We start from the raw sequence: 25979 nt of genomic DNA, 5'->3' as shown, positions 1-25979 counted from the left end.
AAATGTCACACCTACAGTTTGTGTTGAAAAAGTTTATTACGTAACTATAATAAATATTATTCATAATATAATACTGATACCATTTACAGTGATGCCAAGATTTGATTAAAATATTTTCTGAGGATAATGGTTGCTTATATTCATCTGCACAGTGGTACTCACTTCTGACATCTACAAAGCACATGCACACAAAGTCACATGAAGCAAGTTACTCATCATCTACAATCATGTGAAGGACAGTCTTACTTAATAATAAAGTTAACCATCCTTGGTAATATAAGGTCAACTTTATGGTTGTACTGTCAGGTCAAAGTCTCAGCAGTGGGGATTATAATGTGGCAGCACATCAAACCCCAGTAAAGCTGTTTCAAATGATGTGGGCAACACATGTCTTTTCTATGGCTGTGACACTGCGACTCTCATGGCTGTTTTTCATGGTCATTTTTCTTCTGATGGGGCTACAAGGCGAGCCAAGGGACACAGAAAAAAGAAGAAACAAGAGGAATGTTAGCAATGACCAGTGAGTTGGGATTTTTAGAGAACAGGGGGATGTCTTATATAGTGATGAATCAGAAAATATGGGCTCCACCAGTATTACTTATCATACATATTGCTTTGTTTTATGTAAAATTGAAATAGCCATTCTGTTCATATGCAGTTGTTCACTATATAAAATGAAAAATACTGTCATTACATTTTCAGTGTTTTTTCCAACTTAAGGTTAAGGTTTTCAAATTATTCAAAAAATATCTCACTTGTGAAGTTTTATGCTGTCCAGTGTTAGTTTTTGGTATATTTTTTTTTATTACTGATTAATAATTAATTTTGGAAATCTTGCGTGGGTGCCCCAAGACAAGCTAACTTCCAGTAGAACTAAGACAAAATATGTTAATGTTATTTAGTTTTTGTTTATTGTTTATTGTTTACTTTATAGAGCTTTTTGTGGCCTTCAGGCCACTGACCTTCAGGGAAATATGATAAATTGTTTTACTATTACCTGAGGCTCATTGTAAGATATGTATTTGTGAAATAGAATTACTCTCTACAAAAAAATATTAGCACAAAGTCTGTTGATGGAATTTTGGTCATTTGACCTTGTAGGCCTCGTATGCTGTCAGACAATGGTCACCTTGTCTTCACAACTGGTAACAATAAAGAGATCCACTTCCAGACGTCAGCATCAGGCCGAGTTAAAGTGGATAATGAAGACCTCACAAAACTTTTGAGTCAGGTAAGCTTAGACTTTTTCCGAAATTCACTGCACATACAACTTTATGATTACTTCAATTTCGTGACTGATTTTATAGTTACAGCAAACAGGAAGCATACACTGTACAATGTCAGAATAAATTTTCAATTCAATTAAATTCAACTACGGAATTGGAAAAGTATTGCATAAAGAGCTGTGATGTTAGTGTTAGGAATGCATACGTGTGCGTGTGCGTGTGTGTGTGTGTGTGTGTGTGTGTGTGTGTGTGTGTGTGTGTGTGTGTGTATAAGTACATGATGTTGACAAAGTGATCAATAAAGACAAAATCCACAAAGACAAATCAATATATTTCTGTCCATCCATAGCGATACAGTATATCTATAAGCACACATAAGAACAAAATATTTGCCCTGTATGAAATTCTTTCCTTCCTGTTCCTAAACAGAGGTTGCTACAGTCACTTTCCAGTACCTGAGCATAGTTTGTTGTTCAACTATTATAGCAGCCAATGCCACTTCTAAAATGTGGTGGTCATCTTGGTACACCCCACCTCAATACTTTTGCGCAAATGACGCAGGTGACGAAATGTGGGCTCTATCTAGAAAACACATTGGGACCACATCACGAAGCCTTACACTAGTCCAAGTTCAATAAAAATTGATAACAGTACCACAGAAATATTTTCATGTTTTCTCGAATGGTGCATGTAGGCGTACTCAACCCCCCCCCCCCCACCAATTTACTATATATTTCTATACATAAATATGTATAAGATAAGATAGATAAGACTTGATTGATTGATTGATTGATTGATTGATTGATTGATTGATTGATTGATTGATTGATTGATTGATTGATTGATTGATTAGTTGTAACAGCCAGTAAGTACTACAAAGAGCAAGCTCAGTGGCTTAAAGAGGTCAAAATTAAAAAAAATTCACAGGGTACAGAATAGAAAAACAACTGTGTATATGTACCTTTGTACAGATTATAAAAGAAAATAGTAAATGCCATAGAAATCCTACTGCCATAAAAGTACTGTTGCTAATATTCTTATGAGAAAACTAACTAATGACATGTATTGTATTGCCAAGAGAGGTACAATTGCACTTGAGAAATACTATTGCACTATATAGGTCCATGTACATGCACAATATATACAGTTTATAAAAGTAATTTTGTTATGGCCAGACAATGGAGAAGCAGGACCCAGGAGCAGAGTGTCAAAAAAAAATAATTTATTCACAAAGTAACAACGAAAAATCAGTTCAGAAGAACGACAGCAAAAAACAAAGAAACAACAGAAATACTGACTAGAAAAGTACCAACTAAAACTCCAACAGAAAATCACCTATAGTAGGGAAAAAGCCGGGATCAAAGTGCAACAAAAGTAATACAATGCAAAAACTGGAGCTCGAGAAACTGATAGACTAACAACTCGTGACAAGAGGCAGGAAAACTCTGGAGGCGCTCAGCGTGCGGGGCTCAGTGAGAATTATCCGGCACTGGAGACTACCAGAGGGTGGCTTAAGAAGCCAGATGATTAGGCAAAATGAGCTGCAGGTGTGCCGGGAGAAACAGCGCTCCAGGAGATCGCCCCGCCCCTTGTCACTCACACTACCAGAGAGGGAGAGAGAAAGTCAGTGGGAGCAAAATCAGAATAAACACAAAATCACGACCACAACAAATTTTGTCAATATGGTGGGTAAGGGTCTGTTCCTGCCTCTGGGACCTCCGCTAATTTCTTTCCAAAGTCTGCATCTTTTCACACCATTAGGTTGTCATTGGGCCATTGACTTGCCTTAACAGTCTCCACCTATTTTTAGCTGGTGTTGACCTAGTGACAGTGCACCCTCGGGGCACACGTTTTTCTTTTTCTCAAAATCTGTTCTAAATTACACCCTTATTTCTTAATTAATTGTTCATTTCTTTTTAAAAAAGACTATACGATCATAACATGCAACAATATGGTTATTGAGTGTATTTTAAGATTATATCAGATCATAGCAAGATTATAAGAACATGTTCTTCATCTGTAAAATCATGATAAGATTATAAGAACACTTCATTTATCCGCAATCACACATGATTATAAGGTATAAGTATGAGGCTAAAGGCCGCTGGCAGTCAGGCCATATAAAACTAGGATGAACCTGTTGAGCTAGCCACTAATGGCGCATTTCCATTACACAGTTCCAGCTCTACTCAACTCGGTTCTACTCTACTCGACTTGGTTTGGTTGAGTTTCCATTACAATTGAGTACTTCATAGTACCTCCTCAACGTAGGCGGGGTCGTCATACCACGGCTGCGCGAAACTGCCATGACATCAATTTGTATGTGACGCAAACAGAGCCGACAAACAATGGAGGACATCGAGGCGATGTTGTATTTGCTGCTCGGTTTGTGACTTTTTAGTCTGGACCTCGTTGACGGACCACGGTGATATTTTACGAGCAGCCATTTCCCTCGAGTGAGAATAAAGAATAAAGTCAGCGGTTGCTGTTGCCCGGCGTTACAATGGAGGGGACGGGATTGTTTTTCCGGTGTTGGACGTCGCAGACCAGTGACGACACTCTCCGGCCAATCAGTGGCTGACAGGCTGTTGACGTCACACATATAGTATCACTTCTACTCGCTTGGAACCTCGCAGGTACTAAAAATAGTATCGGGTACCAGGTACTATCCCTAATGGAAACACAAAACAACCGGGTAGTGTAGAGTCGAGTCGAGTTGAGCCACGCTAGTGGAAATGTGGCTAAAGACACCCGGGCTGGAGCCATGGGAATGTCTCTGAAGGCCCTTGGCAGGTGTGTTGACCATAATACTTTCCTGGGTCAATGTGTCTATGACCCCTAACATGTTTACTACTGCTTCATATTCACTACTACAGCTATTGATTACCATTAAGCACAGCTTTTCTTAAATCATCACCTCTCGCCCGACTCCTCCATGGTGTCCAGAGGCCAGTCCAAGACAGAGCCAACTCTCTTGACCAGTTTGTTAAGTCTTTTTTGTCCCTCTCAGAGCTTCTGTAACCCCAGCAGACCACTGTATCGAAAACTGCAGGTGCCACAACAGAATCCTAAAATGTTTTTAACAGTGTCCTACATACTCCAAAGGACCTCAGTCTTCTTAGCAGATGTAGACAACTTTGGCCCCTCCTGTACAGGGCATCTGTGTTATTTATCCTGTCCAGTTTGTGTTGAGGTGAACACCTTGGGCTCTATTTTCAACTCCGCCACCGGTGCAGCGCAGGCGCGGCGCAAAGTCAGGTCCGCTGCACCGATGGGGCGTGGCGGCGCAGACTTTGGTATTTTCGTGCGCTGCGCCACTGGCGCATCTCCTCCTCCTTCTCATCTCAGTCCCACCCAGCGGCACAACTCGGAAAGAGGGAGGGGAGAAGGCATGGAGTGGGTTTGACACAGCCGAGTCACATTTTCACCAATCACAGCAGCTCCTCGCCTCACCTTTAAGAACGCCGCTGGCGAGGCACATGGCAAGTTTCGAGGATGACTGAGACCTATATATATATATTCTCAATATAAATATTTTGTTTTTATATTTGCTTTATATATATATAGTTCTCTCTCTTTTCTTTCTTTTCTAATTTTATTCTAATTCTATTCTTGTAAGGAGCACTGCAACAAAAACAATTTCCCCTGGGGGATAAATAAAGGATTTCTGATTCTGATTCTGATAAATGTGAAGTCCTTAGATGGTAAATCTTCAGCATCATCCTCCTCAAAGCAATGATGTACTCCATCTTTGTAGATAACGTTAAGCATTACAATGATAACATTTGTATTTGGAATGAAATGATGTGGGTAATAGCGGACAACGATCATCACTTGCGTTTTTTCCAAGTGTCTCTCTCTCTGTCTCTCGAGTGCTCTGAGATAGATACAGTATATATGCTCTGTAGGATGCCACGGCTGTTTCTGGTTGGCACAGCAACATTAACAGACTAGCATCCCTGTTTCATCTGTGTACATTTCGTCAGGGTGAGTGGCCATTACGCGTGCCGAACGTGCTTGCGATGTGGTCAGATGAGATGCTAATCAAAATATAGGTCTGACTGTATGTGCTGACTCAGACAGTTGCATTGAATCGTCACTGTTGCTAAATATTGATCGCAGTGTGCGTTCGATGACTGACCGAGCACTGCTGAAAACACCATTAAAACCACGCTGCCGTCTTGTTGACGGTGTGATATATGGCGTCATTAACCACGTTTTCAGTGGATAGCCGCTATCACCTAGCAGCCACCCATCCAGAGGGGTGTCCCCCTGAAAGACTGTAGGGATGCTAGAATTCGCCACGATGAACGAGTCATGTGCCAACCTGGGGAAGTGGCATATACGTTTGTCACCAGGCAATTTGAGTCACAGATCACCAGACATCCCTGTTTCACCTGTGTACATTCGGTCAGGTTGAGTGACCATTACGCGTGCCGAACGCGCTTTCGATGTGGTCAGATGAGATACGGATCAAACTATATAAATTTAGTTCTGACTGTATGTGCTGACTCAGATAGTTGCATTGAATTGCGGCTGTTGCTAATTATTGTTCGCAGTGAAATGCAAGATACTGTAGAAACCTGACTGTGAGGTGTTGGTGACGTGAGCGCACGACTCCGCCGGTTTACGAAAATCCACTTGCGCCGCTGGTGCACAGAGTTGACCAGGTCTGAGGTGGCAAGCTTTCAGCGCACTTTTATGCCTCATTATGCCGACACCTCCCCCCTACTGTGCCGCAACGCCCATCCTGGCGCACCTCTGTACGCCTCGGTTTACCAAAATACCAAGTGTGCCGTGCACCTGCCTGCGCCGGTCGAAAATACTACTGAGCAGCCTGCTCTGTGCCGGCGGCGGAGTCGAAAATAGGGCCCCATGATGTCAATGTCCAAGCCCTGGATGCTCACTGGTGTAGTCTGTGGTACCTTGCTTCAGAATTCAATCACCATCTACTTCGTCTTGAAGACGTTTAATTGCAGGTGGCTCAGTAAACACCATTTGTCAAAGTTGGTCATAATCTTCCTGTATTCCAGTTTGTTCCCCTGTGATATGTGTCCAATGATGGCTGTATCATCTGAGAACTTCTGGATGTGGCAGCTGTCTGTGTTCTGTCTGACGTCTGATGTGTAGAGGGTGAAGAGGAAAGAGTGTGGAGCCCCCAGGCTGCAAAGTACCACATCGGAGATGTCTCTCTTGTGTTGAAAGCACGAGAGAATTCAAAGAACATGACCACTGTTGCTACTGTGACCTGAGATGGTTTTCTGGCCCCTCCAAACCTCTCTAGTGTTGTTCCCTTGGAGGTGCTCCTTCAGCTTCCTCCTGTAGCTGCCTCTCCTTATCTCCCGTTTCAGCTCCCTCTGTACCCTGCTCAGCTCATCTTTGTCCCCAGTTCTGGGGACACCCAGGGTTTGTTGTTTGGGAAACACCATAACTTCTTTGTAGGCAGTGTTTTTCACAGAAAGGTTAATGTAGCCCGTAATGCAGGTTGTTAAACTGTCAGTGTCCTTCAGTGTGGCCTGCACAAAACATCCCAGTCAGAGGTGTCAAAGCAGTCCCTCAGTGCCATGCTGGACTCTGACCATCTTCTCACATGCCTGATTGTTGGCAGTTGTTCATTCACCAAAGGTATGTATGCAGGGAGCAGACAAACCAGATTGTGATCGGAACGGCCCAGCGGGGGGAGAGGTGATGGATTAGCATACAGTAGTTTAGTGTTCTATTTTCTCAGGTGGGGCATTTTACACACTGTGTGAAGGTGCATGAAGAAGGACAAGGAAGTATGATTGAAGTCGCCAGATGAGGAGGAGGGCCTGGGGGTGAGATGTCTGCAGCTGTGAGACTACTGTGTGCAGAAGCTTGCGTGCTGCTGCAGCATCAGCCAATGGGGGGATATACACAGTTATTGTGATAACGTGCAAGAACTCCCTCGGGTGGCAATATGGCCGAACGCTAATGGGTAACAGCTCAATGTCTCTGGTGCAGCGCTGCTCTTTTACCCTGATGTGCCTTGGGTCACACCATCTGTTGTTCACAAACATTACTATGCCCCCACCTTTCCTCTTCCACTCTCGTTTGCTCTCCTGTCTGCTCCCAGCAGTTGAAAATTGTCCAGTGTAACATCTGAGTCTGGTATGATCGCTGTTAGCCAATGTCATGCCTATACCTTTAAATACAATAGTAGTTGGACTCAAAATGCAGACATTATGGATGGTTTGAACTGTCTTTTCTTTCCTGGCACTTCACCTCAGCTCTGAATCCCCTTCTCCTTCTCCTTAATTCTTTGAGGATTTCCCATCTTTTCACCGGGAGTACTTTGTGTTGCTCAGCGTACTCAGCTGTTCCTGAGTATAAACAGGATCCGAAGTTCAGTAGATCTCCTGAAGTTGATTAAAGTAATCCACAAAGTAGAAAAAAGCAAATCTGTAGTCCCACCAGTTGTATGCACGATCAACCGAGGCTAGTGATGGAAAAAACATGAGAAAGACACAAAAACACACCAATACAAAGGAAAATGGCCAGAGCTGCTGTAACAAGCTATCATATTTATCATCCAAAGTTTTGGATATGTTTATATTTTGGTCAGATATCTTTATATTGAAGCCATGTACTGTATTAGTCACTTGTCATTTATCGCAAAATACGCACCTATTGTGCATAATAGCACTATTATTGTTGAAATCCATAATTTTAAGTGCCTGGCCTGTTAATAATCTGTTAATGGATGTTCTTTTCTGATATGGCAGAGGGGACAAAAATCCAGTGACCTGTAACACCGATCAAATGGGAGGAGCACCAAGTGTGGGTTGAGGGGGTGAATGGGGTCAAGTGCTATGGTGTGAGCTCTTCATGCCATGGCTGTGCAACTGAGCACTGGAGGAAACAGGCTTCAACAGGGACATGTGAAAAGTAGGGTGCACATTCATGGACTCAGGAAGTTTTAACCTTACAGCGGTGGGATTAATGACTCTCTCAATCTCAAATGGCCTGATGTACCATGGCGCCAATTTACATGAGTCCACTTGGAGGGGGAGGTCATGGGAGTAGAGACTTACCTGCTGCCATGGCTGGTATTGAGGGGAAGGGGACCCGTGTTTATCAGCCAGGTGTTTGGTTCTTTGGGAAGAACGTGTTAGAGCTGCTCTAACGGCTCTCCACACACTATGCACTCGTTTGAGATGAGCTTGTACAGAAAGGACTGCAGCTTCACTTTCCTGTGTGGGGAAATAATGGAAGCTGAAAACCATTAGCTACCATAAACGAGGACATACCAGTAGCTGAGCTGGTGAGCGAGTTGTGCACATATTCAGTCCAAGGAATCTATGAACTCCAGGAAGAGGGATGACAAGCCATAACACACCGTAGTACTGCCTCCACGTCCTGGTTTGCTCTCTTTGTTTGTCCGTTATACTGGGGGTGATAACCAGATGATAAGCTAGCCGAGGCACCCAGGGCTTTACAAAAGGCTCGACAAACCTGAAATGCGAACTGGGGACCTGTCTGTAACTATGTCCACTGGTATGACAGCCCAGAGATAAGAACCTAATTGTGGCACAGCTGGTTCAAACTGGATATTAAAAAAGAATGGGTAGTGGTTTCTCAGAATAGGAAGAGGTTGAGTCAGCAGTTTTTTTAGGGTATATAAATAGTTGTAAAAGACAGAAAGCCAGAGCTTAGGTAGATAGCTTTTGAGTGTTTTTGCAGGATTCCAGGGTCCACTCTATTGTTTGTTCGAACTATCTTTATTTTGAATAAACAACCTCACATCATCTTTTGAAGATCTTGTGCAGCCTATTTCTTGAAACCTTCATGAAGACACCAATAATCGATCCAGAAGTATGTTTTAACTAAATGTCGGACACAGCTGCCTGATCATTTCTGGCCCTAAGACAGATAGTTTTGTGACTCAACACTCTCCCTGATTCTGTTATCCAGCCTGATGGCCAAGGATATCAGCTCCTCGAAAGACTCTGGCTCATCATAGGTTGCGAGTTTGTCTTTGTTCAGTTCCACACTAAGCCACCTCACAAATACTCCTTGCAATGCTTTCTCATCCCAGCCATTCTCTGCTGCCAGAATGCAAAAATCAACTGAATATTAGGCTACAGAAGCTGATCCCTGGCATAGAGATAACAGCCTGGCCCTGCACTGGGTGGTCAAAAACTTTTCTCAGCTCGACACCAAAAGCTTCATACGCGTCTAGAATCCAAGACTTACTCTCCCATAGGGCTGTAGCCCATTGACCTGCTTTCCCTCGTAGCAAGTTGATGATGTAAGCAATTCTAGAATGACCACTGGGATAACTACTAGGCTGCTGATCAAACGCTAGAGAACACTGGATAAGAGAATGGTTACAGGACCCTAGATCTCCTGCATAATGCTCAGGTGAGGAACAAAGGGCTCTCTAGAGGATTGAGGAGAAGCAGAGTGGGTGGTTAGCTGCACAGGACTGCTCCGTGAGGCTGAAGCAGAGGGAGACTCCATCTGGGGATAGAATTGAGAGAGCTGTGAGTTAATGAGTGTTACGCTGGTGTTCAGTTCCTCGAGCGTGCCTATGAGATCTCATAACATTTGTTCATGTTTACCAACTAAAGTCCTCTGTGTGCAGAGGGCATGGCAAATTAAGTCTAAGAATTGGACTCAATAGCAGACACGGGAGTAGGGGAAATAGGAATTTATTGAATGTGCAAAGAGGAAACTTCTAACTGGGAAGTCCAGTAATTGAGGCACAAGGTACTCAGCAGGTGAGTAGTTCCTGGATACGCTGAAGTGCACAGTACCCAGGTGGTGTGATACTGACCCTACTATCCCTGTAGTTATTACCAAATCCAGAATGTTACCATGCAGATCAGTGGCTTCATGTACATGTTAGGTAAGTCCAAAACTGTCTTGTAAATTCACAAGGTCCATAACTTTGGAGTCATTCTTTTGTTGTTATAAATATTCAGTAGTCATATTTAGTGATACCAAATTCAGTCAACTCTGAGAATTCCTGCAGAAACAGCAATGAGTATCTTTGTGGTTGATACAATGGAATGATGAGTACTGGTCATTCTGCTTTGAGCTCAAGAGCAAGATATTCATGTAAATTCACCCAGGTCAACACCATTACACACAGACTTTATGGGAAAATGGCTTCAGTCCCTTCTGCTTTCCTATTTTGTCTGTCTGACTGGTAAAAATTACAATTTAAAGGACAAGCTTCTGTCAGTGTTGCTACACCAGTAGTGCTATTTAGCTAGGTCTCAACTGAAACCAGTATGTCTAACTCCTAAATTCTCCCAGGCACTTAATGTTTGTGTGTGTTCCGTGTCTGTTTCAGAGGTCGCTCTCTGTGGGGCAGAGCTGATGGATGTTGCGTCCATTCACACAGAGCAGATTGAGAGAGACAGGGAATCAGACACAGCAATGGTGTAGAGAATCTGGTAATTTTTTTAAATAAAACACCTTGTGCAAACTCCTAATTGTACATCAACAATAATTGCAATTAAAACAGACAAATAAAAAAAGAAACACTTTAACTATGAAGTCTACTTACCTATGGTAGAACCACAAATATCAATAAAAAAAACAACCAAATCCACAAAATCAGGGAGGCAAAACACTCTGCTTCTGAAATGTACCTGGTGGGGTTCGCTGCCATGTGGAGGACGGACCAAAAGCGCACCTGGTGGAATCTCTGGGTAAGGAAATGGCATAGTGTCTATCTCATTTCTGACAGACATGAGTGATGATGTGGTTATTACCGTTTAATAGGTCATCAATTTGACTGAGCTTCAGTGTGGCATCTTTAACTATCTCCTTGATTGGTGATTGTTGTGGAAGTGGCAAAGAGGGATGAAGTAATAAATGATGTCTGGCTCATCAGGTGTGGGTTTATCAGTACTATTTCTGGCCCCCATTAGATGGGGAGTTAGCAATATTTTTCTTGGCCCTCAGCCTAGCAGTGGTTTTGTGGCTATTTCTTGGGTTTGGGCCAGCCTTTGTGCTAGTGATGTGATTAGTTTCCTTGGCCTCAACACGGTGATATCACACTTCTTGCAGTTCAGAGTCAGTGGGTCATACCTGTTGTGCAATGAGAGCTCAGGTGGTGGAGTGAGCGTTCTTTTTTAATTTCTTACTGAATTTTATTTATTTTATTTATTTATTTGTTTATTTGGATGGGACAGTGCACATTAATAAACATACAAATATGTAAACATGCCGGATTGTAGCAAAAATGCTTATTTCCATCCGTAGTCCCATAACATGAAAAACATTGCTCAGGCAGGTAAAATACATAACAACGACTCAGAAGACTTTAAGACCTCACAGCTATAAATCATACAATAGACAGTTACAAAACAAGACATAGACAAACAACATCAAAACAAAAAGGACACAGACAGAAAATATCAAAGCAGCTGATAATATAAAATTTTAACCCACAGTTACAGATAACAGTACAATAGACCAAGAGCCCCAGGAATAGGGGTCAGATTAAAAATAGTGTTTAGGGTAAATGTGTACTGTAATGTACCGTAATGTCTGTTTTATTTTTAACCAATGTTTGAGTTTTTTTTTAAAGAGTATGTAGTTGTCGCAGTTTCTGATGTGTAGTGGTAACTTATTCCAGGAATGTGTTCCTCTTACAGATAAAACCATTTGACAAAATTTTGTCCTCCGCCTCGGTACATTACAGTCACCTCGAGTTTGTGCTCTCGTTCTTCTTCCCTCATTATTTTTTTTCTGGATGAATTCATTCAATGGTGGGGGGGCAGAAGCATGTAAGACTATAAATGAGACAAGCCTCCATGAAAGTCTGGTGACTGTCTAGATCAAGGATATTAAACTTTTTTAAAACATTACAATAATGAAAATGAAGAGGTTTCCTGTCAAGAACTTTAACTGCCTTCTTGAAGAGAGACTTGATGGGTTTTAATATACTTTCTGTTGTGTGTGTCCAAGTTGTACAGCAGTAATTTATGTGCGAAAATATCATGGCATGCATGTAGACCTTAGCTGTCTTGGAGGTAAGAAATGGTCTTATATGATAAAAATTTGACAAGTTGAGATTAATAATGTTTTTGATTTTTTTAACATGCGCTTTGAAGGATAAATTTGTCTCAAAGACCACTCCAAGATATTTAAACTCTTCCACGACATCAAGGCTCTCTCCATTGACCACTACAGATGGAAGATCGCCCTCTGCTGACTGACGAGAGAAAAACATACATACAGTACAGTCTTTTTAGTATTGAGGTGCAGACAAGATTCATTGAGCCAGTTAGATACAGGTGCCAGTGCTGCTGATAATATTGCAGCAGCTTCTTGTTTTGTTTTTGCGTGGACCTAAAGAACTGTATCATCAGCATATAGTTGCAAATTAATAGTTGGGCACACTTTAGGTAGGTCATTTACATAGAGACTGAACAGAATTGGTCCCAAAATGGAACCTTGGGGTACCCCAGCTGAGCAGCTGAGGTAAGGTGACATTGAGTTTCCAATCTGAACAGTCTGTTTTCTGTTTAACAGATACGATCTCATCCAGCAGAGTGCGCCATCAGAAAAATTGAAGAAGGACAGTTTTGAGAGAAGTACATCATGGTTTAATGAATCAAAAGCTCTTTTCAGGTCCAAGAAAACAGCTCCTACATAACCACCCTGATCCAATAAACCTTTGATGTTCTCATGAAAATAACAAATTGCTGTTTCGGTTGAATGATGCTTACGGAATCCAAACTGCATTGGATGGAGGGGGTTATGCACATTGTTAAGATGGTCTGTTAACTGTAATGCAATCCATTTCTCCGCTATTTTTGAAATGACTGGCAGCATACTTATCGGCCGATAATTCTCGAGCTTGGTCTTGTCACCAGCCTTTAGAACTGGAGTAACCTTGGCAATCTTCCAGGTGGATGGCATTCTACCCTGATTTCTAGACAAATTTATTAAGTGTGCAATTGGATGTGCAAAAGCCTCTTTATGGTGTTTTATAAAATTACTGTCCAGACCAAAGACATCTCTAGCCTTAGAGTTTTTCAGAGATGAGATGATTTTTAAAACCTCAGGAACAGTTATTTCCCTTAAGCTAAAAACTGGTTTGCTGTTATTCAGAGGGTTATATGAAGTGCCTGGACATTTAAAATTCATAGTCAATTCCTCAATTGAATTTATTAAAAAAATTGTTAAAGCTACTAGTGATAATGTTCAAGTCATTTATCAGAATGCCATTCACCTGGAGCTGCATATCATTGGGTGTTGTATCTTTGTTTCTTCCTGTTAACTTATTTAATTGTTCCTATATCAATTTTCCATTGCCATTTGCCGCCTTCTATTATTTCAATGAAAAAATCTGCCTTAGCTTTACGAATTTGTTTTATTACTTTATTTCTAAGTGATGTAAAAGTCTGTCGGTCACAAGTAAGCCCTGTTTTTAGAGATTTTTTTAGCGCATTATCTCTTTCTTTCATCAGTTTCCTTACATCATCCTTCACCCAAGGTAGTACCTTTTTACGCTTTTTAAATTCCACTTTTTTTGTGAAACGATCCAGGACTTCCATAACACATTTGGAAAAGGTGCTACAGCTGTCCTCAACTTCATTATTTGTTAATACATTGGACCAATCATACTCCTGTAGAGCATTCTTCAGATTTTGCTGTTCACTTTTAGGTATTATATGGTGGCTGCTAACTCTAGTGGGTCCGGTAAGATGGTTCCAGTTGATTTTCCTTGAGCATAGGATGAGGTTATGGTCAGAAAGCCCAGACAGAAGATTGAAAGTTTTACTGATCCTATCAGATTTATTTGTGAATATTAAATCAATTGTGGTTTTAGATGTTTTGGTTATTCTTGTTGGACCTTGGATGACTTGAGAGAGGTTTTGATTGTCTGTTAGTTGCTTGAGTTTTTTTCTGTCAGCTTTATTGTCCCAGTTAACATGAAAATCACCCAAAAGAATAATTTCCTTTCTAAGATCACTGCATTTTAAGATAGTTTTAAGTTGGTCATAAAATTTTTATTTTTAGAGGAAGGAGGTCGGTACAGACATATCACAGTGAAAGACATTTCAGGGGAAATAGTTATATTGAGGCCCTGCGATCGGCTGGCGACCGGTCCAGGGTGTACCCTGCCTCTCGCCCGTTGACAGCCGAGATAGGCTCCGGCCCCCCGCGACCCCGAAAGGGATAAGCGGCATAGAAAATGGATGGATGGATAGTTATATTGAGGCCAATACATTCAATATCTATTTCTGTTGGCCATTCAATTAATTTACACCTCTTCTAAACACATTGTATCCTAGGATATTGAGGCCGCTGTCGGTGATGAATGAGTTAACCAACTTTCGGATATGCCTAATAGATCATTATTGGAATCAATTAATAAGTGTTCAATTTGTTCAGTTTTGTTCAGTTTTGCCTACAGAATTTGCCTTTGCCACCGATTTGCCTTTGCCACCGATGATGTGTAGTGGATGCCAGTCTTACACTGATGGTGTGCCAGTAAGAAGTGTCATCAGGGAAGGCTGGTTTGAGAGCCTCAACAGCTACCCCAGTGGCATTAGGACTCATCCAGGGAAACATGTCACCCAAATCTCTGCCAAAATGCTGAAGTAAACCTGTGTATAAAAGTCAGTCCATTTTCATCAATGACTACATATTTTTTGATGCAGCATTGTTGTAATCCTCCTTTGAAGCTGCATAATTCCCTAGGTCAGTTTTTTCATAATATGTGCAGCTCACAGATTTTGCCATGCTATCTCTGTCCTGACCCCAGGTTTCCAGTCACAGACACAGCAAAAAGGTTTGTGGTGTTTGGAGGTCACACTTGCTCAGCAGTGAGAAATAATAAAAATGATAATATGGTAGTAGCCTTCTGTTTCTTTAAGTCTAAGTATCCAGGATCCTTTTTCTGAAACTTTAGGGAAACAAATGGACTTGCTGGAGGTTCTATAAGACATTTGCCTCTCATCCAAGAGTCTTCTTCAATTCTAATTGACTGGTGGGGAGTCCCATGCATTTATCTTCTTGCAGAGTTGTTTACACCCTAGGAGTCATTGAGGTCACATGTGAGTCGCTGACAACTCATGAGTCATGGTGTGAAGAGGTGTTAAGCAGCCAGGGAAGGGATCTCAGGACTGTATTGTAATTGGCTGATAAATGGCATTGTAGACCACCTACCTGTTCTCAATCATGGCTGTTCAAGTTTGATGTAGATGGCTTCTTTCACTCCTCTTTCAAACCATCAGTCCTCTCTGGCCAAAATAAGTGTCGACTGTGTACAGATTTCTGTAAAGTGCATGGAGGATTTCTTCTCGAACAATTTTGTCTTCATCTTTCTTATGCTGAAATATATATATATGAATTATCTGATTTCAGATCAAAACCAATAAAGACGACATTGATAACATCAAGTCTCATGGAGGTGGAGTTACTCCTGATGTAACCAACAAACTAAACCAGCTTGAAACGAGGGTAGGATATTTATTTTTTATTTATTTATTTTTGCTCATTTAGTCCATTCAGGGGCTGCACGGTGGCACAGCAGGTAGTGCGCGTGCCTTACAGCAAGAAGGTCGCTGATTCGATTCCCGGGTTGGACCTTTCTGTGTGAAGTTTGCATGTTCTTCCTGTGCATGCGTGGGTTCTCCCCGAGTACTCCGGCTTCCTCCCACAGATCAAAAACATGCTCATTAGGTTGATTGGTGACTCTAAATTGCCCCTAGGTGTGAGTGTGAATGGTTGTGTGCTTGTGCCCTGCGATCGGCTGGCGACTGGTCCAGGGTGTACCCCGCCTCAGGCTCTGCCCCCCCCCCCCCCCCGCGACCCTGAAAGGGATAAGCGGCATAGAAAATGGATGGATGGATGGATAGTTCATTCAGTATCTCAGCAGATTTTTGTTATTATTTTTATATCAAAATTATATCAAAATATTTTGTTATTTTGATACAATCAAACAGACTAGCTCTTTAAAATTTGTCTGCCCAAATAACCTTTTCTTATTATGAATAGAATATATTGTACATAGACAATGTCATGAAACATATTTTACATGCTTCTGTCCATGGTCCACCTTTCCAGATGTCAACACTTGAGAACAAAGTGACTGCACTTGAATTGGTAAGATATAGGACCCATTTGTTGTAATGGCTCAAATTCAAGACTGTAGCATGTATGCATGTCATGTTTCTCCCTCTTTTCTTTCCTCTTTTCTTCTCCAGACAGTCCAGACTGTGTCTTGCAGCAGTAACCCCTGTCAGAATGGAGGAACATGTCTGAATTTACTCAACTCATACCACTGTGTGTGTCCAAGCAACTGGGCTGTGAGTTTCAAACTGTTTATTACATTTTGGGAGTACTCAATACCATTGGTTAAGCATTAATTGTAGGCATTAATCAATGCCAATGGGCATACTGGTGCCACACAGACTACTGTAATACTGTTTGGCTAAGTCTCAACATTTCAATTTTATTTAATTTCAATATAAGTGGTCAAAGTGTTCAAGCCTGGATACAAAATAAGAACAAGGCACAACATGAACACAATTTCAACAAGAAAAACAAGACAAAATTATTAAAACTGGACTAAGCTGAAACATACTTTATGCACTTCCCAGTGGTCAAAAGTACATTGGTGCAAGCATGGATAGATTTCCAGATTGAACCTCAGTCAGCTGCTTCCAGGTGATCATTCTATAAAATCAGTTAATCAAAAATATTTACATAAGAAAATCAAAAGACATAAAATTTAAATCATTGATGATACAGCACAATACAAAAAAATCTTTCTCAGAATTATTCCCAGAATTTTACAAACTCATATTTTCCTGTTCAATGATTACACATTCTAAGTTCATTAAAAACTTGTCTCATCTACAGCAAATATTCTCTTTAGGCTGATTCTGAACAAGGTGTCTGTTTATCCCCCTACCCTCCTCCCCTCTCTTGCTCTGTGTGTGCCAGGGTCCTAACTGTGCAGCAGACGTGAATGAATGTCAGGTGTATTCAGAAACATCTCAGGGTTGTCAGAATGGAGGAACATGTGTGAACACCCCTGGATCATTCACGTATGTCTTGAACTCCCTATAATATTCTATTGTTATAAACTGAATGTTGTTTGCTTTTTTGTTTTTTGGATTTGTACCCAATTTGTTGAATACTATCAAGAAATGTTGTTGCCAGGTATCTGCACCTTAAAGATTATAGTCTAGACATGTTCCATATGGAAAGTGTGCTGAGACAGTTTTTGTTGTGATTTGGCACTATATAAATAAAATTGAATTTAGTTGAATACAAGCTTTGATTTTGAAGTACAGCTCTGCTGATGTCACATACCCTTTATTTATATTGCCAAAATAATTTGCCAATAGTTACTTTAGAATGCGCAAAATATCTGAATGTTATATTATGTTATATTTTTAATGCACACAGCATACTTTACACTTAAGAAGAACACAATAATGCAAAAAAAAAGAAGAAAAGATAAGAAAATCTGATTGATATGTGACATGCCAGATTCTGTAAAACTCCTGCCTTCAAAAGCTGGCTTGACCTAAAATTCAAAATGCCCAGTGCACTAATTTGTTGTTGTTGTTGTTGTTGTTGTTTTACAATTTACTTAAATCTAAAGTTAATTTGAAATGGATGTCAACATACATTGTTTTACCCTTGTGGTTTTATTTATTCATTTTTTTTACCCACTGCTCTTTCTTACTACGTCTTTGCGTGGCATGGACAACTGATGTGTGAGTCAGTGTATATTTCAGTGCATATACACAGATTCATCTAAATGCAATGACAATGAAACTGAACACTGTACATAAAGTATGTTTAATTTGTGCTTGAACAAAACAGTAATGTACATTAATTATCCATCCATCCATCCATTTTCTATACTGCCTATCCCTTTCTGGGTTGCGGGGGGGGGGGCTGGAGCCCAGCTGTCAACGGGCAAGAGGGGATGCACACCCTGGACCGGTCGTCAGTCGATCGCAGGGCAACACACAAGACAAACAACCATTCACACTCACAATCACACCGAGGGGCAATTTTAGAGTCACCAATTAACACCAAGTCACCAATTAGTCACCAAGTATGTTTTTGGTCTGTGGGAGGAAGCCGGAGTACCCGGAGAGAACCCACGCATGCACGGGAAGAACATGCAAACTTCGCACAGAAAGGCCCCGCCCAGGGATCGAACCGGCAACCTTCTTGCTGTGAGGCACGCACACTACCTGCTGCACCACTGTGCTGCCTACATAAATAATGTGTTATTTAAATCTAAGTTTATTTTATCTCCTTAATTCTAAGCTTCTTTTAAACCGCAAACTCTCTTTAACATTAACCTTCATCCATTCAGAATTTTATCACAATTTTATCACAATAACAGTCTTTTGAGTTTTTCCTCAATCTATAGCAGGTGACACACAGTTTTACCAGTTTATCTCTTCATTGTTTTTGGTAACAGCAGTTGTCACTGGAGCGCATCAATGGCTATAAATTAATCCATGCATGGTTTTAAAGCTTGCAGGATTTTTGGCATGGCGGGGATTGAGGATTTCTCAGAAGAATATTTAGGATGGTGCATGAAGGAGCAGTTATTTAAGATAGCCGAACATTTTGAGGATACTTTGGCATGTGGACTGCCGAGGCCAGGGATCAAACCACTGACCTTCTGATATGTGGACAACCATTGAGACCTGGCTAAATAGCACTACTAGTGTAGCTACACTGATAAAGGCCTGTTCTCCATATTTTGCTGAAAGCAGAATTAACAGTGGTCATTGTTACATTGTATTGACCATCAAGATACTCAGCAGTGTTTTTGCAGGAATTCTTAGAGCTGATTGCACTTAATATATAACTGAATCGATTAACAGGCAAATTAATCCTGAATGGAGACCTATCCACATCAACAAAACAACTTTGAACTCATGCAACATGTAAATGAAGCCACACATCAGCATAATAACATTCAGGACTTGGTAATAACAACAGAGTTGAACATCAATAATATTTCAATTTTAGAATTACCTAGTTCTGACCATCACTGTTTATTTTTTATACCAAACTAATCTTGACAAAGACTAAAAGGGAATTTCTGGTTCAAAGGTGATTCCTTGAATGCAAGGCTGAAAAAAGATTTTGTAATATTATGAGATCATTTGAGTCACACAGCTATGACTGCTCTTTACACCTTTGACACCATCTATTACTCCATCCTTCTCTCCCAACTTGAAGTCCCTTCAATATCACCGGCTCTGTCTCAACTGGTTCAAATCATATCTCTCTGACAGACTTCAATCCATCTCCATCAATAACTGCAAATCACCCCCCCCCCCCCCCCCAAGGTGTCCCCAAGGTTCAGTTCCCAGCCCCCTCCTCTTCATCATGTACCTGTTTCCTCCCCCCGTCACATAATCCACGACATGGTCTCCAGTTGACATTCAGCTCCTCATCTCCCCCAAGACAATTCCTACCACCCACTCAACCCTGACAAACTGCATCACTAAAATAAATTCCTGGCTTTAAGCCAATTTCCTCAACCTCAACTGTGACCAATCGGAAATCATCATCATTGAACCAAAAACCCTCTCTAAATCCACCCCAAATATCAACAGCTCCACCTCCCCTCACATCCAAAATCATGGCATCATCTTTGACCAAACTCTCTCCTTCGGCCAGCATGTCATCACCAGAACAGCCTTCTTTCACCTCAAGAACATTGCCTGCCTCCAGCCATCCCTCTCCTCCACAGCTGCAGAAACTGTCATCCACACCTTCATCAGCACTGCAACAGTCTCCTCTATGGTTCAGCTTCAAAAATTCTCAATAAGCTACAATACATCGAGAACTTTCTGCCACCTCTGCCACTTGCTCACCCACTCTTGCACCTGTGACCATATCACCCCCTCTACAAGCTCCATCGGATCCCCATCCCCCAGAGAATCCATTTTATGACCTCCTCATGACCTACAAAGCCCTCAATAACCTGGCCCCACCCTACCTGATCAGGCTCCTCCATCAACACACCCCCACACGCAAATTCCACTCCACTGATGCAAACTTCCCGCCCCCCCATCCAGACCAAGTACAAATCCTGGGGTAACAGGTAGGGATGAGCAAGTACACCACTATCTGTATCTGTATCTGTATCTGTTCAACCATCTAAATTATCTGTATCTATACTCGAAGTGGGTGGGGCCTAAACCGGAAGTGGGTGTGATGAAGTGTCAGATACTGCATGCAGCCATATACAATAAAAATTCAATTCAATTCAATTTTATTTGTATAGTGCCAAATCACAACAAAAGTTGTCTCAGGACGCTTTCCATACAGAGCTGGTACAGACTGAGCTCTTTTATCTACAGAGACCCAACATTTCCCTCATGAGCAAGCACTCGGTGATAGTGACGAGGAAAAACTTCCTTTTAACAGGCAGAAACCTCAGGCAGAACCAGGCTCTGGGTGGGCGGCCATCTGCCTCGACCGGTTGGGTTAGAGAGGGAAAGCAAGAGAGAGAGAGTGAGACAGACAGAGAGAGATAGACAGAAATGCAGTCAGAGAGAGAGAGAGAGACAGACAGACATGCAGTCACAGTAACAGTGACAGTGGATGTAATAACAGTAGTAGCAGTTGCAGTGGATGTCAGGAAGGGCCAAGGCAGGAGACGCAGCTGCAATCCACAATCCAGATTCAGCCACTGTCCATGGGAACCTGCAAGACCACAAAGCACAGAGACTCCGGGGAAGGAGCTAAGTTAGTAACACACCGTGGTAGGACATGAAAGCGTGCAGATAGAGAGGGAGGGAAAGACAGAGGAGCTCAGTGTATCTTTGGAGGTCCCCCGACAGTCTAATCCTATAGCAGCATAACTAGGAGCTGGTCCAGGACAAGCCTGAGCCAGCAGAGACAGTGTCTGCCTCCCGGAGAAAGACTGGAAGATGGTTCCAGAGGAGAGGAGCTTGATAGCTAAATGCTCCTGTTCTGCTTTTTGAGACTTTAGGAACCATAAGTAGGCCTGCATTCTGGGAATGCAGTGTTCGAGTGGGGTAATAAGGTACTATGAGCTCTTTAAGATAAGAAGGTACCATGAATATAGGCTACTTTGCGTGTTCAGCTATATGCGTATATGTGTGTAAGTGGTCTGTAAGACTTTATTTTTTAATGATATGTGTGAACTTGGTGATTCATGCAAACATCCAGTGATGGCAAACAGGGAAATAATATGTCAGCCTTGTTCACTGTAGTCTTTTTAAAATTACCGCGTTTAATACGAGCAGAGTTTTCCAACTGACTTTATATCACCAGCCAAACTAAGAGCAAGCAGACGGAAAAAAAAAAAAAAAAACCCAACCGGAGTGGAGGCAGTGACCGACGCAACACGAGCCGTTTTCAGCTGTCTTGTCAATTGCACCGCGTACGTTACGAAACAAGTTCACCAAGTAACTTTAAATATCATACAAACCGAAATAGAGCCGAGCCAAGTACTCTTTGTGAAGCATCATTGAGTGTCCTGAAAAGTGCTATATACGTATTATTAGTGATTCGCCCCTTCTGTGTTCAGGGCAAAAGCACTGAACCACTATTGTTCTTCTGCGTCTTTCTTCTTCTTCTTCTTCTTCTTCTTCTTCCGTACAAATTTTGATTCGCTACTAGTCCTACAGTTTTGAGAGCACCCAGGCGAATGATATATCAAAACGTGCGGCTCGATCGGACTCGGTGTGCTATTATTTTTCTCTACAGAATACGCACGAAAAAATCCCATAAGAAATGAATGGGACGAGCCGAAAAATGCGACAAAATCTCCCCCTTTTTCAAAGGACTACTGCTCCTGTTCGCGCTAGAGTGGAGGGGATTAACTGCCAGAGTGGAGAGAAGCTGTGAAAATTGTGTGAAACTTTTGTCTTTCCACGCTCCTCCAAAGCACAAATTTCGCTCTACGTGCGCGAAACTTTCCAAGGTTGTAGTGCCGCTTGCGCTGATTCTCACGATGTGCCTGGCTAAGCGATAGGACTTACGGTTTTTGAGTTGTGAGCCTCTGAGCGACGAGAGCGCCTCTGACCTCGCCCATAAGGTCCAATACAAATGAAAAACGGGAGAGACAGAAACCAGCTGTTTTTTGACTCGCTGTAAAATCCGCATTTTTCAGCCCAGCAAAAAAAGAAAGTGATCAGAGTGTACAGCAAAGCCTTGTGGCTCTCACGGTGAAGAAATTTCGGCAATAGGAGTTTCGGTGTCGGCGTGAGAAGCGTTTGTTCGGAGGGTGCGCGGAGGCCAAATTCAGACGTTTCTCAGAGTCTCACAGACCCGCAGGTGGCCTGATCTCGAGTTGCCATGGCAACCTATGAGCCTGAGTGCCTCTCCCCCACACACAGACACACACACGGAGCTTTAGCTGTGCAACTCAGTCAAATGATCAGTTCTCCATTAAGCTCTGTAGTGACATGCTAACCAGCCACAGCCAAGCTACCTACTGGTGAGTTATATGTGTTAGTCATGTAATGAGTGATGTTGGCCTGTTAGCATTAGCCACAATGCTAACATGCTAATGAGGTCCTATGAACTTCTTGGTGCGTGGAGGTTTGACTAGTGATGTCGGGTTGTTGTGCTAACATGCTAATGTTAGCATGCTAATGCTAATATGCTAACATACGTTAAAATGAATGTTCATTGCGTTCTAATGATGGTTCAGAGGTTCTTAATGTGTTATGTGACATGCTAATGTTAGCATGCTAATGCTAACATGCTAACATACGTTAAAATGATTGGTAAAGGCATTCTAAGGGCGTTTGAGACCTTTTCAATGTGTTTTGGACTTGCTAATGTCAGCTTAGCATTGTCACTGATAGGCACGTGCACAGGCCAGCGTTTGCACACTGTATCACTCTCCAAATTTCCCGCCGAGGGGAATTTGTCTAGTTCTTCTTCCGTACTTTTTTCGGTTCGCTACTAGTCATAAACAAAAGCAAGCACCCAGGCGAATTATATATCAAAACGTGCGGCTCGATCGGGAATGGTGTGCTATTATTTTTCTCTACAGATTAATAAAAAATCCCATTCAAAGTAAATGGGAGAAGGCGAAAAAAGCGACAAAATCTCACCCTTTTTCAAAGGGCTACTGCTCCGGCATACTTTCACCTAGAGACGCCATTCCAACTTTAAAATGTAGACACAAGTCTCGTATATGGGTGTAGCAGTTCTCGTTTTGATAGGTCGTATAGTTTTTGAGCAGTCGCCGTTCAATGACCGTGAGCGTTTTGGGAGAAATTGTGAGTTTATAATGGGTGTGTATTGCACGGAATGTTCGCGCTAGAGTGGAGGGGATTAACTGCCAGAGTGGAGAGAAGCTCTGAAAATTGTGTGAAACTTTTGTCTTTCCACGCTTCTCCAAAGCACAAATTTCGCTCTACGCGCGTGAAACTTTCCAGAGTTGTAGTGCCGCTTGCGCTGATTCTCACGATGTGCCTGGCTAAGCGATAGGACTTACGGTTTTTGAGTTCTCAGCCCCTGAGCGAGGAGAGTGCCTCTGACCTCGCCCATAAGGTCCAATACAAATGAAAAACAGGAGAGACAGAAACCATCCGTTTTTTAACTCGCTGTAAAATCGGCATTTTTGAGCCCAGCGGAAAAAGAAAGTGATCAGCTTGTAGAGCAAAGCCTTGTGGCTCTCACGGTAAAGAAATTTCGGCAATAGCAGTTTCGGTGTCGGCGTGAGAAGCGTTTGTTCGGAGGGTGCGCAGAGGCCAAATTCAGACGTTTCTCAGACTCTCGCAGACCCGCAGGTGGCCTGATCTCAAGTTGCCATGGCAACCTCTGAGTACCTCTCCCACACACACACGCACACACATATGGAGCTTTAGCTGCAGCTGTGCAGCTCAGTCAAATGATCAGTTCTCCATTAAGCTCTGTAGTGACATGCTAACCAGCCACAGCCAAGCTACCTACTGGTGAGTTGTATGTGTAGGTGATGTAATGAGTGATGTTGGGCTGTAGCCACAATGCTAACATGCTAATGCTAACATGAGGTCCTATGAATTTGTTGGTGCCTGGAGGTATACCTGTTGATGTCGGGTTGGTGTGCTAACATGCTAATGTTAGCATGCTAATGCTAATCTTCTAACATACGTTAAAATGAATGTTCATTGCGTTCTAATGGGGGTTCAGAGGTTTTTAATGTGATATTTTACATGCTAATGTTAGCATGCTAATGCTAACATGCTAACCTTGGCTAAAATGATTGGTAAGGCATTATAATGATGTTTGAGACCTTCTCAATGTGTTTTTTGATATGCTAATGTTAGCTTTGCGTTGTGTTTTTAGTACTGGACACTGACCTCTGTCAGCAACATGGCCCGGCGTTTGCGCACTGTATCACTCTCCAAATTTCCCGCCGAGGGGAATTTGTCTAGTTATTATTATTATCATTATTATTTAAATGACATGGTTGAGCATTCCAACAATACAATGCCATCTGTTTTAAATACTGTTGTTCCTCTAAAGGTTAAAAAGAGGTTAACTTTCAGAATCTCTAAATGTTGAAACAACAGCAGTTTTATTGAGAGAATTTGTCCAGCAGCTGAAAGAAAATGGAAGAAAACTGGGCTCACAGTTCACTGTAATTTGGCTGTCTATAACAAAGCAACACATCTAGCATTACTTGTCCAAGATTATAACGGAGAATGCTGGAAACTTGAGAATATTATTCTCCACTAAGATACGGATGAATGGAAGGAATGGAAAAGACATTTTCAGTGCAAATGCCCCTCTTAAAAAAAAAAAAAAATTCAGTCAGGCTTTAGAACACACCACAATTGTAACTGCTCTAATATAATCAGTGACCTCAGACTAAATTCTGATTAAAATAAATCTCAGTTCTTGTCCTCTTAGATCTAAGTTCAGAGTTTGATACGATTGACTATGGTATCTTCATCAATCGTCTTGAACAGTCGGTTGGTTTTTCTGACTGTGGGCTCTATTTTCGATTCCGCCGCCTGTGCGGCGCAGGCTGCGCACATTGCACGGTGGTATTTTCGTGCAGCTCAGGCAGGCGCACGCCGCACTTGGTATTTTGGTAAACCCGGGCATACAGAGGTGCGCCAGGATGGGCGTTGCGGCACAGTAGGGGGAGGTGTCGGCATAATCAGGCGACGCAAAAGTGCACTGAAAGCTCGCTACCCCAGACCTGGTCAACTCTGTGCGCCAGCGGTGCACCGCCGGGCAAGTGGATTTTTCGTAAACCGGCGAGTCGTGTGCTCACATCACCAATACCTCACAGGCAGGTTTCTACAGTGTCTGGCATTTCACTGCCATCAGTAATTAGCAACAGCCACGATTCAATGCAACTATCTGAGTTAGCACATACAGTAAGACCTAAATTTATATATTTTGATCAGTATCTCACATGACCACATCGCAAGCGCGTTCGGCACGCGTAATGGTCACTCAACCTGACCGAATGTACACAGGTGAAACAGGGATGCAAACTAATCAATTAACGTCGCTGTGCCAACCAGAAACAGCCGTGGCATCCTACAGAGCCTATACTGCATCTATCTCAGAGCACTCGAAAGACAGAGAGAGACAGACACATGGAAAAAACGTAAGTAATGATCGTTGTCTGCTATCACCGACGTCATTTCATTCAAAATACATATGTTATCATAGCAATGATTAACGTTATCTGCAAAGATTGAGTACATCATTTCTTTGAGGAGGAGGAGGTTGAGGATTTATCATCTAAGGACCTCATATTTAGACATGAGTGAAGTAAGTCTC

General features: G+C 42.0%; 1 protein-coding gene across 1 annotated transcript in view; it reads left to right on the top strand.

Moving 5' to 3' along the window:
• Nucleotides 1-290: 290 nt before the first annotated feature.
• The window catches only part of cubn (cubilin (intrinsic factor-cobalamin receptor)), a 203514-nt gene continuing 177825 nt past the window's right edge, over nt 291-25979 (top strand). Inside the window, exons 1-6 of the mRNA XM_070986347.1 lie at nt 291-520; nt 1102-1231; nt 15582-15677; nt 16284-16322; nt 16424-16525; nt 17166-17269. Of these exons, the coding sequence (XP_070842448.1) occupies nt 291-520; nt 1102-1231; nt 15582-15677; nt 16284-16322; nt 16424-16525; nt 17166-17269 (701 nt within the window). The remainder of the gene's footprint in view (nt 521-1101; nt 1232-15581; nt 15678-16283; nt 16323-16423; nt 16526-17165; nt 17270-25979) is intronic.

The sequence above is a fragment of the Chaetodon trifascialis genome, chromosome 18, assembly GCF_039877785.1.
Source record: "Chaetodon trifascialis isolate fChaTrf1 chromosome 18, fChaTrf1.hap1, whole genome shotgun sequence".
Taxonomy (NCBI): Eukaryota; Metazoa; Chordata; class Actinopteri; order Chaetodontiformes; family Chaetodontidae; genus Chaetodon; species Chaetodon trifascialis.
This window is presented reverse-complemented; position numbering and strand designations above follow the sequence as displayed.